The 19,938-nt window shown below is 29.2% G+C and overlaps 1 protein-coding gene and 1 long non-coding RNA gene across 2 annotated transcripts; one reads left to right on the top strand and one right to left on the bottom strand.

Annotated features, from left to right (window-relative positions):
* The first annotated feature begins 9,289 nt into the window (after positions 1 to 9,289).
* On the top strand, positions 9,290 to 12,659 carry LOC127240107 (uncharacterized). Its single transcript, XR_007836296.1, has 3 exons — positions 9,290 to 9,434; positions 10,459 to 10,560; positions 12,060 to 12,659. It is a non-coding gene; the product is annotated as an uncharacterized LOC127240107 (long non-coding RNA).
* A 1,423-nt stretch (positions 12,660 to 14,082) lies between these two features.
* Positions 14,083 to 19,658, bottom strand: LOC127240556 (WRKY DNA-binding transcription factor 70-like). Its single transcript, XM_051259280.1, has 3 exons — positions 19,244 to 19,658; positions 18,613 to 18,714; positions 14,083 to 14,828 (listed from the first exon to the last, which is right to left on the bottom strand). Exons 1-3 carry the CDS (start codon positions 19,570 to 19,572, stop codon positions 14,354 to 14,356), a joined length of 906 nt encoding a protein of 301 aa, XP_051115237.1. The 5' UTR covers positions 19,573 to 19,658; the 3' UTR covers positions 14,083 to 14,353.
* Positions 19,659 to 19,938: the final 280 nt, after the last annotated feature.

Raw genomic sequence — 19,938 nt, 5'->3', positions numbered from 1 at the left:
AATACAACGAAACCAAATTACACTTGAACTACATAACTTAAACAAATTTAAATCATATTTCAGTTTTTACACAATATTGCTCGCAAGAATTGAACTTGCGTCCCAAATTTTCATTTGTCCATGATGTTCTAGTGACACTTTGTCGTCCACACAAACACTTAGTTATGCCGGTTGTTGTTAAGGAAGTTAACATTTTGGAAGATTTGTTTATTCACTTTTCAGAAACTTGGACCGGGGTTCGGTCTTGTTGTTCATTATTGTAGCCAACCCATTAACAAACATCTAACTTTGTTGGTATAGAAAAGTTTTTAAGATAATCACGGGAAACTCAAAACAAAATTCGAAGATTTTTACAAAGAAGACTATTGTGGTTTCCATGGGCGGTATGTTTGTTACATTTTTCGAAGATTTTCTAAACCCTATCCAAATTAAAGAAAGGAAAAAAGAGCTACTTATGAGGGGGAGAAGTCCCCCACCGGTGGCTCCTTGGACGGCAGCAGCGATTTCACATATGGTGTTGAGAGGAGAGGTGCGGCAGTCTATAGGGCAAGTTGGAAATAATTAGGAGAAAAGAGAGGGCGTTTGTTCCTCGGTTTATGGTCACCGAGTTAATCAAATTACACTTTGGTCTAATGTTGACCAAAGTCAACATTTTTTTTTAAAATTAAAAAATTTTAGAAAAAAATTTTACATGTCGCTGACGTGGCGTCAGCGTTGCAATGACATATCAATCACGTCAACGTCACGTTAGCTTCAGCGAGACAGTGTGTGATAACTCTTGATTTTGCCATATTTTATAGCTTATTTATTTAATTATTTATTTATTTATGTCAAATTTTGATATCATTTATGTTAATTTATTCTAATAATTGTATTAATTTCATATTGTTTGTATAATATTAATTTATTAGTTTTTAAGTGCAATTTATAATTATTTTGGTGTATAAATTAAATTAATTGATGTGTTTCTTGAATTATATTTTTTGGCATTATTTATGTGCTATTTAAGTATTTAATTTTAACTAAATTAATTTTATTTAATAAGTATTATTTATTTAAAGAAATATTTATAAGATGTTCATTATTTATATAGGTGAAATAATGCTTGAAAACTGATATGGGAGCCCAAAACTGGCCTTAAAAAGTGAAAAAAATGGCTTCAGAAGCGAAAAAACAGTCACCGGCGTGAAAGTCAACAAAAGTCAACGGTCAACGCCAGAAAGTCAACGCGCGAAAGTCAAAGTCAACCGAGCACGGAAGACAAGTGACGGCCGCACGGAAGGCAAGCGACGGCCGCGCGGAAGACAAGCGACGGCCGCACGGAAGGCAAGCGACGGCCGCGCGGAAGACAAGCGGCGGCTACATAAGAGTGCGCAAGCGCGGAAGGCAAGCGAGCGCGGAAGGCGAGCGGCGGCTGTATTTATGAGCGCGGAAGGCAAGCGAGCGCGGAAAGCGAAGCGGCGGCTAACACGGAATTCAAGCGGCGGCTGACACGAAAATATGAGCGGAGCGGAAAGCCATACGTGGAAGCGTTGGCTGCATTAATTCTCGCTGCATTTATTGCCGCTGGTCAGCAGTGCATTTACTGCGCCGCCACAATAATTCCTGCACATTTATGTCTCCTGCACCCTCAGCTTCTGCATTTACTACACTCTCCCAGCTCCCTTAATTAAAATTCTGCACTACTTTTTAGCCAATTTTTGGCTATTTTTGTGTAATTTTTATTCTAAAACCTTCTAGAAAATAGGTAGTTATTAGTAGTTATATTAGTAGCTATTTTTAGAGTTAGTTATTTATGGTTATTTTTAGAGGTAGTTAGTAGTTATTTTTAGAATTAGTTATTTATTGGCGGTTGTAACCGTCAAGCTTCTAGAAAGCTTTTCCCCTATAAATATCCCCTCTAATTGTACCATATATATATATATAGACCATAGATAGATATAGATACACCGTAGATATATATATACATATACACCATATATACACAATAATATACATTCTATTTTCTCCATTTCTTTTCTTCCGTATTTTTTTATCTAGTTTAATAATACGAGATTTTCGGTTTTGTGTCGCGAGCAAACTGATTTTCTCCCCATTTTTCTTTTAATTTCAGCATAGTATTTTAGCTAGTAAAATTCCTATCATATTTCTCCACCTCACCTTCACCCAAAAATTCCATGTTCGATTTTAATTGTTCAAGTTGGATTTCGACAAGGTTGCGGAAGGGCGACAGAAGAATCGACTATTTCAGCCCTGTTATGCGCCAAAAGCGGTTTCCGGGTAGTTCAACGTAGCTAAGTACGTGGGAGCCTTGTCGACCTGCTTAGTTTCTGTTCTAAATTCGATTTTGATTAAAGAGAGGTAATAAAAGGGGTAGAGCCACTAACGGAACGGTTGGAAGAATAATTCATGGGGCATAGGCGGGGGTCTATTGGGTCACAGAGATTCCTAGTGACAGTAGGGTTTCTTGCTTATAATGTTCTTCGCCGGGTGTCGCTGAAGCCTCGTTGTAAATCCCCCAAGATCAAGTACCAACCGAGTCGAGAATCGGCTTAAGCGAGCAAATGCGATCACGTTCATATCTCTGTGCCGCCTCGCAATTATACATATATTTTTCGCTATCACGCCATCGTCATCCCGCTCATTTCATCCATGGAAATCTAGCCATTAAGGAACGCAAAAGTCAGACACAAACGCCTCGCTTCATCCTTTTCGAGATACGTATATTTTATCAATTTTTTAGTTAGATTTAATTTCCGCAATTTATCTTTTCAGTTTCTTCGATTGCATTAACTCATTGCACTTTTTCTAATTAAATATAGGATATTCGCATATTCCTTGAGTTCGACCCGGACACTCACCGGTTAAAGAGATTTTTTATTTTTGACGAAGTTTTTGGAGTGACTACACGAACACACATGACACTATTTTCATTTTATACATATATCATTTTTTTTGTATCTTAAAAGATATTTTAAAAACTCACCAAAAATCTTCGATCAAATTTTGGCGCCGTTGCCGGGGAATAAGCCTAGTATCTTTTTTTTTTAATTGGAAAATATTGAGTTTAATGCTAATTTAATTTTAATATTGATTTTATTTTATTTTGAACATCTAATCCATCGGCGGTATGCTTTGTAGGTTTTGAGTGTGTGATATCCTTCAAGGATCAAACCTACACGGCAATGTATCTTTCGGAGAAAAATCAAAAAAATTTTCCAAAAAAAAAAAAGAAAAAAAAAACTCGGGAGCAGCCTCTGCAGTGGTGTTCTAAATATACATATAGTAATAATCATATAATAATACAAATAATAATAATATTTACTATATATATATAATAAATAAATCATAATAAATAATAATATTACTATAATGATAAATCAACAATAATAAAATAATAGTAATAATAAGAATAAGAATAAGAATAATTAGAATAAATAAAAATTAGGTTTAGGAGCTGCCTCCTTTTTCTCCCCTTTATATATATAATATATTTTCTTTTATACAAAATAATAATATTTTATTTTGTTGTTCATTCAGGATTCTCAAGATGATCTACTCGTTCGTTCAGATTGAATTTTAAAGCTGAAGCAGACATCTATCCTTGTGAACCAGCGGTGACTGCAAGCGAAGCGGCATCAATGTCTCTGTGTGCAAGCGAAGCGGCATCAATGTCTCTGTGTACAAACGAAGCGGCGAAAACAAGCGGAAGATGTGAGCGGGTCTGCAAGCGAAGCCAATTTCAGTCAAGTGCAGCGAAGCGACGCAGACCAGCCCCTCCTGCAAGCGAAGCGATGAATTTATTCTTCTTTATTTTGGGCAAAAGTTCATTTTGTTAGACTGCGCCTACTAAGAAAATTCTCAAATCATAGTCTTGGGCTAGAGAATCAATAGTCGGTAATTCCAGGTAAGAAGATTTTTATTTATATTCTTTCTTCCCCAAATTATTTCTCCATTTTCCATCGTTCACCCAGTATTTTCTTTCCTGAAATTTTCGCCATTTCAGTAAGCCCTAGCTACTTACGCCTTCAATCTCTTCCTTCCTGCCGTCATCTTCATCACCCAATTCTGAGAAAAATCTGAATTTCACACCCGATTTTCTTTCAATTTCGTCAAGCCCTAATTCTTTTACCGCAAACTCCCCCAATTTCTTTACCGTAACCTCTTTTCTCCCACCGATGACAATGAAGCCAACCACACCACTTGCTCCAATTCTAGCTGCCTACGAATCCACCGGTAAACATCGGAAGAAAGGTTGTATTATTCAATTTCACCTTCTCTTGCCTATTTTCATCGAATTTCTTAATTTCGAACATAATACTAATAATCTGAAATTTTGCAGGGGCTGTTATGGGATGGATTGTACCTCTTGTAATTATGTTAATTATGCTCCTTCTGATATTTAATTTAGGATTTAGTTGTGATTGGAATTAAATTATGTTGGAATTTGGATTTGGGTTAGATTGGAATTAGTTGTCGAGTTTGTATACATACTTGGTGATTGCATTAGCTTAGACTGATTCATAGTAATTTGTTGCTGCTGGGTTAGGATTTGATTAACATTAATTTGTTTTTGTTCATTGCTGATGTGTAATTAGCAGTAGCTTAGGCCTCTTTGAGCGGTGACGAAAGTGAGCGGCAGCCCGCCTTAAGCAGCAGCAACAGATCAGCGCTAAATTTTTTTAGGAGACCGCAACGAAGCAACACCCAGCTGCAAGTGAACCGGCCGGTTAAGTGACTTTGGGATTAATCGATAATTTAGAGGCGCGAACAGTCTGCAAAGGGCTGATTGATGGGCATTCGGTGAAAAGTTTTGCAAGGAACAATCTGCACAAACAATTTGGAAATTTTCAGAATTGTTCGAAATTAGATTCACACTTATTTGGCAATAAATGTGAGGAGAGGTTGTTTTGGATATTCCCGAGCCACGAAGAAGTCAAAAAGGGAGTTTAAATGCAGTCATATATCTTTAATTCTTAGATAATATTACTGCATTTCATCTTTTGCTGTTGAAAATATATTTTGAATTACTCGCAGCGCCTTCTCAAACTACAAATTGTTCGAGGGCGAACAACAATTCAAGTGTGAGGAGGGAAGTCATCAGCGCCACCAAAAATTTTGAACAAAAATCAGGCTGCAAGACAACAATTAGGGAAGTTCTTGATTCATTTCTCGGTTATTTATGCCGGCTTATTTATTGATTGCTAACTTGTTAGATAGTAGAATATGTGTTACTTAGATAAATTAGTAGTTGTAATATAGCTGCATTAGGTTAATTTTCAGATTAGTTTGGGAGTAACGGTAACATATTTTAGCTTTCTTCTAATTAGTTGTCCTAGTCGGATTTATTCATTAATTGCAGATGAGATAATTGGCTTAATTGCTGCTTGTTTAGGTTGCTTAGTCTGAGTAATTCTAGTTTAGTCCTAGTCCAGTCATGCTGCATGTTTAGTTTAGTTGATACATGGTTAGTTGATTGCATTAGTTTAGCCTGTAGTATTCTTAGTAATGCGTTTCTGCTGAATGTATTGATGGATTTTGACTTGTTTAGGATTAATTTGTTCTTGTTAGTTGCTGGATTGTAATCTTTGTTTTCCTTCTTCTTCTTTAGTTTAGGAATTAGTTGTGTAAATAGCCGGTAGTTTGATAAATAGTTGAAGCCCCCGCTCGTTTAGCTTCGCTGCTGCTATTATTTAAATGTAGTGGAAGAGTTACTGTATGATTAATCTAGTTTAAATTAATGTAGTTCTAGTTGTGTAAATATATATGGCGTGTCGGTAGCTTCAATTAGATTAATTCATAGCCGATCACATTAAAATAATTGCTGCATGTTTACATGCTCTCTTAATTAATTATTTATGCAGTTAATTAATTAGTTGCTTGAATTATTCATATTTATTTTTATATTTTTAAATTAATGTCGATTAATTTATTTTGTGTAATTTATTGTTTTCTAATTTATTTTGAAATAAATTATTTTATATTATTATATTTATAATTTTTATATTTATTTAAAATAAAATTAACTATGAAATATGTTCTTTTCTCGAGTAAATTGATTTCCATTGTGCTTAATTTGAGTTTGAAATTGAATCTATTCAATAATTGAAATTCTTTTGAGTATGAGTATAAATCGGGATTTTGATAAAGTTGGTTGATATCCCCTTCGTTTCATTAATTTCATACTTAGTCTAATTTTTAGAACTTTCGTCTATTTAGCTGCGCTTGTTAGCGGAGAGGATGAATTAAGTTTCCTTAAAAATGAGATTGACGAACGAATAGTGTGAGGAGGATGCCGATTATCTTTATATGCGACTTAACTTGGCAAAAAAAAAAAAAAACAAAAAAAAAAAAATCGACGAAAAAAAAAATGTCGAAATTAATTTATTATTGGTAGCAATGTCTACCGGGCCGCCTTGTTTCTTAATTTATGATTTATTATGGCGGTTTATTTAAAGCTTTGAGTCGTCGCATCATTTTTAGAAGCTACTCCGAACACTTAAGTTTGAAAATATTTCGGGAGACATAATTTCGAATCTTTGCAGATGAGCAATATCGCGTAAATGGCTTAAGGATCTGAACTTTAGCTAAGATTCGTTTACACACCACCGTTGATATTGCCGACAATATTGAGTCCTTATTTAGAAAAAAATTTTACATGTCGCTGACGTGGCGTCAGCGTTGCAATGACATATCAATCACGTCAACGTCACGTTAGCTTCAGCGAGACAGTGTGTCGATTCCGATACCGGAGGACCTTTTTAGTGAAATTTTTCAACTTATGGAACCATTTTAAAAAATGGTCCAATTGAAGTTTTAAAATGATGAAAAAAATCAGATACGAGACTGCAAAATTGTTTATCCTTTCATTATTCATCTTCAATAAAATTATTTGTTTCAACAATATTATATATATTTTTCATAAAGTATATTTTTATAGTAAAAAACATCACACAACTTATTTATATTAATTCAAAATTTTATAATTTAAAAAATATACCAAAACATCAAAATTCAACTATAAGGGTTTGTTTAATACATAGAAATAAAATCGGATAAATGAAAGTGATTTTATTTCTCTGTTTGATTGAGGTAGAAAATTAAGAGTTGAGAAATAAATCATTTCTCATCCTCTGATTTCATTTCTATGTAGAAATGCAGAGAATGATATATTGATACAATATATTTATTTTTATTTTTATATCATTTTATTATTTAACTTTTATATTTTTAAAATTATATTATTTTAATTTTATAAAATATCATAGTTAATTTATTATTCAAATATATATATATTTTTTACTATTTCTTAAAAAATTAAACTAAAATTTGATCCTCGTATCTAATTTATTATCCAAAAAAAATAATTTATTTTTTTTAATGAAATTTCACTAGTTAAAATTTATGTCTCGTCTGATTAATCATTTATTCTTAATCGATTCATTAAAATAGTTATATTTTTTTACATTTCTCAAGTGAATTCTTAATTGTCATTTTCTACTCAATTTATTTTTTCTCCTATTCTATTATTACTTTTATTTTTTTGCAATTTCATTATCTGTATCAAACTCCACATAAATGAATATATGCATACATGTACATATATAAATAATTAGTTATGATTGTAATTATTAATTATCAATAAAGATTACATCTATAACTAGAAATATGAAAAAATATATGTATATTTTTTATGTTTCATTTTTGTTTTGTATTTATATTTTTAAACTTTTAAGGTTATAAAAGTAAATTAACATTCTCATGTTGAATTAGGAACACAATATTTGAGGTAATGCTATTTAAGTAGTTAATAATAGTGATTTATTATAGTAATATTATTTTTTATATATAGTTAATAATATTGATGGTTTTAAAATAAATTTAATATATATGATTAAAAAATTAGAATATGCATTTAAATGTTTTAAAAATTATATTACAATAAAAAATATATACAATATAGATACCAATTTAAAAAGAATAAAACCTTATATAATATAAGTAAATAAAATTTTTAATTTTTTTATAATTAACATAAATTAATTTTATAAAATATACGAAGTTTTCAATATAGATAAACATATTTATTATTTTCTAAAAAATAAATCAAAATAAAAGATTTTGTGTGAATATATTTATTAAGTTATTTAATATCGATAAATTTACTAAAACTAGTAGAAAAACTGTCCATTGAAATTAGACGGGAGGAAGTATATTGTAAAAAACGAAAAAAGAAAAAAAAAATCGGTAAAAACTTCTTTTGAGTATGAACTTTTTTATAAATTTAGTAAAATTTTGGTTTTAGTTTAGTATTAAAATAATATTTGATGAAAAGAAAAATATATTTTTTTGTTTTTTGAAAATACAGTGTACAAATAATAAAATTTAAAAAATTTGGGGTAAAAGAAACACATGAATTAGCAAATAGCAAGCAATGAAATAGTTCCAGAAGCTGGTCTCCCAGTCCAGGGGCCTGTTCCTGTACAATGATCCCGAAAGTCTACGGCCAAGATATTCCGATCGTTTGGCCCGCAAACGTCACCAGATGACGCCAGCTCTACTGCATCATAATTCATTCGATTTTGGAATTAATTAATTAATCTAATATAATAGTACTATTCAAAAAGTTACGGAGACCCATTTTAAGGGGTGTTTGTCTGCATGTTTGGATTTTGAGTTGGGATTTGAATAATAAAAATTTTGAGTTTGAATAGTTGTATAATGTAATATAAACAGATGTTGATGTAATATTTTGAATGTCAAGTTGATTTTTAGTATAATATAAAAAGTGAAAAATAGGTGTTTGATTTGATGTTTTTGGGTGAAAAAAATTGGATGAATAATAGAAATCTAATCCAATCTTCCAAACAAACACACCCTAAATGAATATTAATTAAAAAATATAATATATATATATATAAAATATAAATAATAATTCAAAATAAAATATTATATTTTGTATTATTGATAAAAGAAGACCAATAAAATAAAAAATAAAGCACTAGAAAATACACGCTCTATTGTTTTCCCCATTGTTCATTAATTACTCTCTTTCTATCTAAAGAGCAGCAGCAGCAGCAGCAACCACGAAACCCTCGTTTCTATTCCCCTAACTAGATCCGAAAATCCACAGAAATTATCCAAAATGGGAGGCGGAAATCACCGTGGAAGGAAGACGTGGATGGCTGCGGAGCTTCTGAAAGGAAAAGAGCTCGCAATCCAGCTCCTCAATCACCTGAAGAACTCGTCGTCTCCGCGGAGGAACTCGCGCACCAGATCTTGACATCCTTTGGAAATTCTCTCTCTCAGCTCAGTTCTCGCGCCGTGTCGGTCGAGTCGTCGTCGGCTCAGATCCCCGCCGTTGACTCCGGCGTCAGGAAGAAGACTCAGGCGCCGTTAGGGTTGAGAAATCGGAGGGGCTGTTACAAGCGAAGGTCAGATTTGAAATTAATTTTTATGAGATATATAGTAATTGATTAATTAATTAATTAATTAATCAGTATCATACTTTAATAGAAATTTGCTGAATCTGTTTTGATTTACACTTCCTTCAATGCTTTATGAGAATCGACCAAACTTTTCAGTGTCAAATTTACTGTACTTAATTTATTTTTCTTTGGAAAACCCATCTTCTCGTGCAAAATGATCAAAAGTGATGGATCTTGACATACATATGTATCAGAAATTCAGAACCTAAACGTATTATCATGTTTTTTTTTTTTTTTTTTTTTTTTTTTTTTTTTCTGATTAATGCATAGAGAGAGAGAGAGAGAGAGAGGAGAGAGAGATGATTAAATTGCAATAAACTGCCTACTTGCATCTTTTTGATTCTTCATAAATTTTGGCATATGGCTGATAGGAACCTATAGATATATATTATATATGTATACATATGAAAAAGATTTTTGTTATGTTTACACGATATATTTTCACTTATTTGGTATTATTTATTTTTTAAAAAAAATATCACATCAAATACACTTTTTTTTCTCACAAAACATCAAATCAAATACTAATTTTTTATTTTTGAAAAATTATTTCTTAAAATGACCAAGTTGGTACTTTTTTTGAGTTGTGGCTTAAAAACAAATTAAAAGTCATTATTGTTATCTTCCAAGCACCAAAACTACAAAAAAAATAAATAAATAAATAAATAAATAATATATTTGTAACGGAATTCTGTTCTTAAAGTGTGTGTAATTAACGTAATTCTCTCTCTAATTCCGTCTAGTGCGCTGCCTAACTATCTTAATCAACATACATATATATGTATATAAGTATATATATATATATAGATTAATTTCTTATATTTATTTAACAAGCATTTTGTGGGGTTTAATTAATTTGATGGTGGGGTTATATGATTAATTGTGATTATTTTTAATTAAAAATAATGGATCAGGCATGCACTACATCATTTATTGAATTTTGATATATAATTATTAATTTTAAATCCAGAAGGACTTCAGATTCATGAACAGTGGAGTCTTCCACTTCAGAAGATGAGTTTGCCTGGAGAAAATATGGACAAAAGCTTATCTTCAATTCCCATTATCCCAGGTAATTATTTAATTTTTTAATTAATTATTTATTAATTCCCATATTATTTTTAATTATGATAATTTCTCTTTATATATATATATATATATATGTATGTATGTATGTTCTAAGTTGTGCATCACTTCATTATCATCACTATTTTTTTTTTATTTTTTTTTTATCATCACTATTGGTCACTATATAGTTTTTCTAATTGGTTTCTGATCACAAATTAAAGTGTATATATGGTTGTAAGAATTTGTGTAGATCGATATTTTTTTTTTGTCTGTCTAACTGCACTGATTATATTTATTAAGTATAATGATAATAGCACAAATAATATTATATATATCCACAATGCATAAATCAACAACCTAAGATATATTTATACGATATAAATAGATACAACAAATATCACCACAAGGTTTGGGCAAAATAAAAATAAGGCCTCTAAATGTATATAAATAATATTTTATTTTACTTAAAATAAAATATAATTTTTTTTAACATTCTTCAATGCAAAAATAGTATTAAAAAAAAAAAAAAAAAAATCCAAAATTTTTAGATAAGAGAAATTGAACCTATGATCTTAGTATAAAGACTACCACACACCACCAAAGCACACTCGTTTACATTATACTATATCAAATAAGTTTTATATATAACAAATTAAATATATATATATATATAACATAAATATATAACCAACTCTCTACTTATATTTGTCTTGGGCGATCACTCCTCTTTCCCGGGTCCAGGGCCAGTCCTGACTACAATTGAGCTCATCATACAAGATCTACAATATAAAATAAAAATGATTGTGTACTTTATCTTCATCCGTTGTTTGTTATATTATATACTACTTCCGTCCGGTTCTAAGAATCTTTAAATATTAATTATTATATGAAAACGTTGTACAAATCAAGGGAAAATGACAAAAATATTTTTATTAGTGTCTTATAATACTGTTATAATGACATTTGTACAAAAAAATATACAAATATAAGGATATTTTTAATATTAAGTATAATGACACAAAAGCTAAATGAGATTCTTAGAGACGGACAGAGGGAGTACTATATAACATATTTATGTAGAAATATGTGTTGTTTACCTTTATTCCATATGTTGACTGAATCAAATATGCGCCACATATTACAATTGATCTTACTTACAAGATCTACTGGTGTGTTTGTTTGGGGGTTTGGATTTTGAGTTAGGATTTGAATAGTAAAAATTTTGAATTTGAATAGTTGTATAATGTGATATAAATAGGTGTTGATGTGATGTTTTGAATATAAAATTAATTTTTAGTATAAGATAAAATAATAAAAAATAGGTGTTTGATTTGATATGTTTGGAAAAAAAAAAAAAAATGAGATTAATAGTGTATTTAAAATCCAATCCCCCAAACAAACACATCCACAATCCACAAAATAGATAATTAATTGTCTAACCTATTTTCATTAGTTATCTATTTTATTTTCATATGCTATCATGTAACGTGTTGCCCGTAACAGATGCTATTACAAAAGCACTTACAAGAATGGAGGGTGCAAAGGCACAGAGCAAGTTCAAATGATCAAAAAGAAGCCTAATACACTTTACCAAATGACATACATCAATCATCACTCTTGCTCCTCATCATCATCATCATCATCAAATCCAATTAGGGCTTTTTACAAAAACCCCAATTTCAGTTTGTATGATGATGATGTTCTTGTGAACCCAAGCAACATTAATAATCTCATCATCACTTTCGAGGCCAAAAATGGCGGCGACAGCCATATCATCACCTCCGGAAACCATCGTCCGGCGGTGAAATCAGAAGAACAAACCGATGAGCGATCACTTGCTGGTTTACAGTCTTGCGGGTCGATAAATAATTTGCCGTATAGTGAAGATATTTGCGATCCGTTTGGCGATGAGGAGATAGATAGCTTCTTTTGCTTTGGCGACGACAAGATTGATGAATACTAAGTGTTCCATTGTCACCTTGCTGTAATAAGCTATGAGCTGTATAAGTGTGTGTTCTAATATAAATAACTGAAATTAAAAAAAAAAAAAAAAACAGTGTATTCTAAGATATAATAATGTCAATTTTTGATTTATTACTGAAATTACATACCCTAAAGATTGGTGCAGGGATTGAGATTTGCTAATACAAGTAGACAAGTAAGTGTTACCACTGATATTTTTTATCTTATATCTTTCCTTAAAATGTTCGTTGTTTATGTAAATATAATTTGAACCAAGAAAGAGTTCTAGCTTTTATAAATATAGCAAACTATTCACTGTAATGTTCATTTACAGCCCTATATATATATTATATATATGTTTTAACTTTAACACTTTTGAACTCGAATAAATAAGGATTTGTTTGGTTGTGTTTTGTTGTTTTTGAAATAATAAAAAAATTGAACAATAGTAATTGTTTGAAGTAATTTGATATAAATAGATATTTAAATTGATTCTTTAATAGATTTTACATATAATAATAAATTAAGTAAAAAGTTTAAGTACATCTCAACTTTATTTAACTCATTTAAAATTCAAACTATATTACACACAACCAAATAATATAAATGTGCGCATATATATGACTTGAATACTTTAAAACTGAAATAATAAATTATTTTATTATTCAAAGATATATATTTTCAACATTAGACATATCACATCCAACAAGATATATATCTAGAAAAAATTAAAGATTTGATTTGATATTTTTTTAAGAAAAACATTTATATTAAAAATTTATATAAATCCAAATTCAAATAATTTAAATATATATATTTAAAGTATCAAATCAAATCTTTAATTTTTATTATTTTTAAATTTTGTTAAAACTCCGAAACACCCTTATCTAAACCGAATGTCTAGGGAAAACACCACTTTGCGAATATAATTTACATCCCTGAACATATAACATAGTTCTTCTGTTTGCAAAAATTATGTAAGTTTAATTGGACATACATATTAAAAACTAATAGTCTTTTAATTTTTAAGTAGGATAGGTTAAAACTAAGATGAAAAGTATTATAAAAATTTATTAAATAATTGATAAAAAAAAAGGTGATGGAATGTATGATTAGAAACAACAGTGGAAAATCAATTATTATTGTTAAGGAATAATTAAATTATAAATAAATAAAATTAGTTACTATAAATAGATTGTGCATAAATTTAATCGATAATTAAAATAAATACTAACATATTTTTGAGGATGAAGTGAGTACAATCAAATATACTGTAAGTGTGCTCTTATGTTCCACTCAAACACGGTAAAACTGGAAAAATCAAAGCTCTTATATAAAAATTTCACTTCTTAATTAATTACAACAAAGTTTAAGGTAACACTCATTAGTACACTCATTAGTATTTTTGTCCAACTCCAACAAATTAAAACTCGATAAATCAAAACCCTTATACACGAAAGTTTCACTTCTTACAACAATGTTTAAGGTAAATCTCGTACATATATTTGTACAACTCTATCACATTAAAACTCAATAAATCAAAGCCCTTATAAAAAAATTTCACTTCTTACAACAATGTTTAAGGTAAATCTTATACATACATTTGTCCAACTCCATCACATTAAAACTCGAAACAAATAAAAAAATAAAAAAATAAAAAAAAAAACTCTTTGTCCCAATATTTCACTTATTACAACAATGTTTAAGGTAGAACAATATATCCCAACTTCATCACTCCATCAAGTAACTTTGTATCTTAAATTTATTTTTTTTAGCTTATTACAACAACAATGAAACATTTTCCATGCAAGCAGCACACAATAATCTTTTCATCATCAGAACACAATCTGATCATCATCAACATTATAACAGAAGAAACTATCAAACTGATTGCAGTCGACGTCGTCCATCCCATAATACTGCAAGCTAGTAGACTCACACGACGACGCCAGACCATAACCAACTCCGGCTCGATCATTCTCATTCTCCGGCAAGATTACTGCCCTCGATTGATCTTGATCATCATGATTCTTCGATTTCTCTGAAATTGATTCAGATGTGATTTTTTCTATAGAATTAATGATTTCGATATCATCCCTAATTGTGGGCCGGAAACTGATGAGATTTTCGGGCTCCGGGGAATCGGAAGGGCACAAAATGAGATTGGAATTATTGTAAGCCCTAAAATTGGAGCAAGAATGGCGAGTGATGTATGTAGTTTGGTATAATAATGTGGGATTCTTCTTGATCATTTGAACCTGCTTTGTAGCTTTGCACCCTTCATTCTTGTGGGTACACCTGTAATAGCACCTGGTACAACACCCACACCAAGAAGTTTGTTTGAAGGATTTTAAAAAATTTATACTATTCACACATAAAATTTTTTCCAAAAAATATCAAATCAATCACATATTTTTTATTTTCAGAAAATTAATTTTACATTGAAAACATCGCATCAATATATATTTATATCACATCATACTACTATTCCAATTAATTTTTTTACTATTCAAATCTCAAACTCAAAATCCAAACCCTCCAAACAAACACACCCTAATTGTTTCACAAAAAAATTATTATAAGAGAATTTTTTATTTAAATGTTGAAGAAACTGTACTCCCAAATGCTCGTTGCTCATAATTCAATTGAGGATGATGTTTTATTATATGCAATTATATATATAATTTCTAAATTATTTTAAACATTCATTTTATCTCCAAACACATTTCTTTCTCTATTCGGATTTTACCTGTAATTAGTTTCATATTAAAAATAAAAAAATAAAAACTTGACCATTATTTACTTATAAAAATTTTTTCTCAAAAAAAAAAAAAGAAAATAACACACACTAAAAAAGATATATTAATTGAAAATATTACATTCAACAACTATTTCACATAATATAATAATAATAATAATAATAATAATAATAATAATAATAATAATAATAAGATATTGTTATTATTCTTTTAAAAGTAGCTTTTTGTTTCCTTTTATTTGATTTCCTTTTCCATTTTGGCCTTTTGTTTGGTCTGTAATTCATCATTTTCGTTTTACTCACTATAAAAAAAAAATATCAATTTTGTAACAAGGGTTTTTAGTCCTAAATGTATTTTTTCTATTACTAATGATATTAGAGACAGAATTAGTAATGAAATTACTTTAGCTACGTGAACTTTATAAACGGAATTCCATTATAAATATTATATTTTTGTAGCGACTGTTGTTCTTTTTGTCAATCCTGTAAATTGCAACAGTACAACTAAATGTTAAAAAGAGCTTTGGTTAGGAGCTGCTAATTTATTTCATCCTATTAATTAATTCATTTATTTCATAGTAATTTAATATAATTGACAAAAATGCAATTGAGCATTCAATAATGATAATAATAAGTGATGGTGATGGCCAGATGATGAGATCATGATGATGACCATGATCATGATAAATTAGGTATCAAACTTATTAATATGAAAATAGACTGATAAAATAAAATGAATTTTAACCCTTTTAAGACTAAATTAAAATAAAATTAATTTTACCTAAATCTCCAATGATTTGGGCTCTATTTACATATATATTTTGGAAGTTTTGAAGAAATTTGGAAATAATAAAAAATTATATATTTGACATGATATATTGTGCTAGAAAAAAAATATTATATTTTTTGAAAAAAACAATTGTTTTATTATGACTAGTATGAAAACTTCACAAAATATTTATGCAAACAAAGTTTTATTTATTATCTAAAACCAGTCACCATTTGGAACACATAAAGCTTTATTAATGAAATTTTTTATTATACAGTACTCCCTCCGTCCATTTTATAAATGTCTTATTTGATATTTTCACGCATTTTTAGGCCATTAGAGTTTTTGTTATAAAATGACAAATTTGCCCTTAATCTTGTGTATAGAAAATGAAAGAGTAAGTAAAGTAAATGTAAAAGAGTAAATTTTGTGTATAAAAATAGAAAGAGGGCAATAATTGTTGGACATTCCAAATAGGAAAGTAGAACGTTAGTTTGTGCACAGAAGGAATATTAAACACAAGACAAAAGTGTACACATCAAGAAAAGTAATCACTTACACCTTTTTCTTTGGACAAACTTTTGATATAAATTATGGTAAGTGTTGGATAAACTAAAAAGGAATGGGCAAAGAGGAAGTTTTGTTCCATCATCATCATCATCATCATCATCATCATCATCATCATTATTATTATTATTATTATTATTATTATTATTATTATTATTATTATTATTATTTAATTCCTTTTCTATACAACCTTACAATTTTTCTTCAAGAAAATTTTATCCTTCCAAATAATTTTCATATAAAAATATTGGTTGTGTTTTCAAGTATGTTAATCTAATATATATTTTTTAATTATAATAATTATTTAATGTAATATAAATCAATATTTTTTAATAATGTACTCCTTCATTTTCAACTAAAAATACATTTTTTTTTATTTTTTTATCCTACTCAAAATTATTCATTTCATATAGTAAAACTAATTACAACATTGATACTAAAATATGTTTAATTTTTACATAAATGACAAGATTACACATATACATAAAATATAAAGAGAAAAAGTATTAAAACTAGCTTACACACTTTCATTAAGAAAGAAAATGCTACTTTTTTTTTTTAATATACTACAAAAATTCAAATGTATATTTTCATCCGAAACCGAAAGAGTAAAATTAAGGAATTGATATAGGATGTAATATTTTGATAAAAAAATAAAATAAAATAAAATAAAATAAATAGTGAAAATGAGAAATTGAAAACACACCAAACAAACCCATTATATTCAACCTCAAAATATCAAAATCCAAAATAAAAACACATAAAACAAACATGAAAAGAACACACCCAATTACCCAAAAGCTAACCCCCAAAAAGGGAAAAAATTGAAATAACACACCATCTAAGTTTATAAAGTTTAATTATATTAAAAATAATAAAATTTTGAATGAAAAATACTACTCCCTCCGTCACATAATAAAGTATCTATTTTTCCATTTTAGTCCGTCCCATGACAAAGTATTCATTTCTTTTTTTCAGTAACTGTACTATCTACCTAACGTTACAAATACCCTTACAACTTACAATATATTACACAAATGTCATTACCTTTATATCACACGTACTAACAAGATTATTTTAGTCATTTTTACTTTATCCTACTATATCTCAATATAATACTAATATTTCTAAAATTACGTACAAAAAATAAATGAATACTTTTTTTTGGAGACGGATGGAGTATTAAAAGTGATTTTTCAGAGTATTCTTTGTTTTAATAAATAGTTCAAAAATAAAGATGAAATAATACAATAATTAATAAAAATACCAATTAATTACATATTGAAAGGATGAATGAAAATGACCTACATACACACACATTGAAATACTGTTCAAGTTACATTAATTAGGCATCACTAACATATAATGAACCTTAACCACATATTAAAAATATTATAAAAAAAATTAGTATATTTGTAACGAAATTTCGTCGTTAAAGCTCACGTAGCTAACGTAATTCTATTATTAATTCCGTCTCTATCTCTGATGTCATTAGTTATCGAAAAAATGGATTTAAAGACGAAAAAAAATCTTTGTTACAAAAATAATATTTTCTTGTAGTAGTGTATTTTTACGTTTAGGGATGAAGGGCTTGTGTATATATATATAAATATATATATCATATACTACATCAAAAATAAATAAATAAATAAATAAGAATTGAATTTTCTCAATTAATAGAAAATTATACTCCCTCCGTCCCAGATATCATGTTCACGTTGCCGTTTCTGTCTGTCCCACGTACCATGTCATTTTGCTTTTTTGGAAAATGATTACACACTTTAATCTCATTTTAAATTTTTTAGTTTTATTTTTTTTAATTTTAATTAAACTAATTTGTTATCTTAATCTTAATTTATAATTATTTATATTATAGAATAATTATTTTTACTAATATATTTTTAATTATCTACTAATTACATCTCTCCTAAAATACCGTGTCTATGTGTAACAGACACGGTATCTGGGACGGAGGGAGTATTAATCAAGTAAATTGTTACCTGGGATAATCAGAATTGATGATGGCCTTTTGTCCATATTTTCTCCATGCAAAACCATCTTCTGTAGTTGAAGATTCTACTGTCCATGACTCTGAACTCTTTCTGGAATTCATTCATTATATATATATTCATCAATAAGAACAAATTAATTCAAAAAATAGTATATTTGTAACGGAGTTCCGTTCCTAAACTTCACGTAGCTAACGTAATTTTATCTCTAATTTCGTCTCTAATATTATTAGTAACGGAAAAAGTGAATTTAGGAACGAAAAAATCTCATTACAAAATTGATAATTTCTTGTAGTGTTCTAAGAATTTTTAATAAGAAGAAGAAATTTTCGAGTTTCAGCCATAGACAAATATCAAAAGTTGTGATTGGAGATAAGATAAGATCAGATTTATATAACAATTTTAATTTTTTTTGGATGATGTGGGAATCCGTAGTCGCTACCTGAAAGTGCTTACTGAAAAGTCGCACCAGCGAACTACGAACAATTTAAATTTTTGGCTTTAAAAACTGTGTACTTTGTACGAATCTCCCAAAATATATTTTCAGTATTTGCTCACAATATAATATATATATATATATGTGTTAAAAAATGATTATTGTTTAAAAAAAATAAAAACTGACCTCCTCTTATAACAGCCTCTCCGATTCTTCAAGCGTTCTTCCGGCGCCGGACTGTTTGTTTTCCGGCGACAGTCAACGGCGGGGATCTGAGTCTGAGTGGAGTCGTCGGAGCAAAAACTGAGGTCGGAGAGAGTATTTCTGAAGGATCTGAAGATCTGGAGCGAAAGGTCGACGGCAGTTGCGGCGTCTGATTGAGGTGCAGCCTGAAGTAGGGTTTGGAGCTCCACCGCCATTTCCTTCCCCTTCAAAAGCTCCTCCACTATCAGTCTCTTCTTCCTCGCATCATTACGGAGATTTGGATAATTGAGATGAAGATTTTCACCGTCCATAATCGCGTCGGAGTATAATTTGGGGATCTTATCAAATTAGGGAATTGAGGATCGGAGAGAAATGAGGGTTTGTAGTTCCGCTGAAAATTTTCTGGGGACGTCAATCCATTTTAATTATCTGAGGATGTATTCGTACTATTCATTTTTTTTTATTTTTTTATTTTTAATATTAAATTAAAACACTTATTTTTTATTTATATTATATAAAAATTTAATTTTAAATTTAAAATATCATATCAATATATATTTATACGTAAAGCCAAAAACACATAATTAAATGAAGCTTGATCCATTTATTTCATTTTTTTTTAATTCGAAATTTAGGAATGACGTTTTGCAGATGACGTCGCTTGCTGACGTCATCGA

This window comes from Andrographis paniculata, unplaced genomic scaffold (assembly GCF_009805555.1).
Source record: "Andrographis paniculata isolate CXL003 unplaced genomic scaffold, ASM980555v1 Contig79END, whole genome shotgun sequence".
In the NCBI taxonomy this organism is placed as follows: domain Eukaryota; kingdom Viridiplantae; phylum Streptophyta; class Magnoliopsida; order Lamiales; family Acanthaceae; genus Andrographis; species Andrographis paniculata.
The sequence above is the reverse complement of the archived record's forward strand: the minus strand, read 5'-3'. Positions and strand labels throughout refer to the sequence as shown.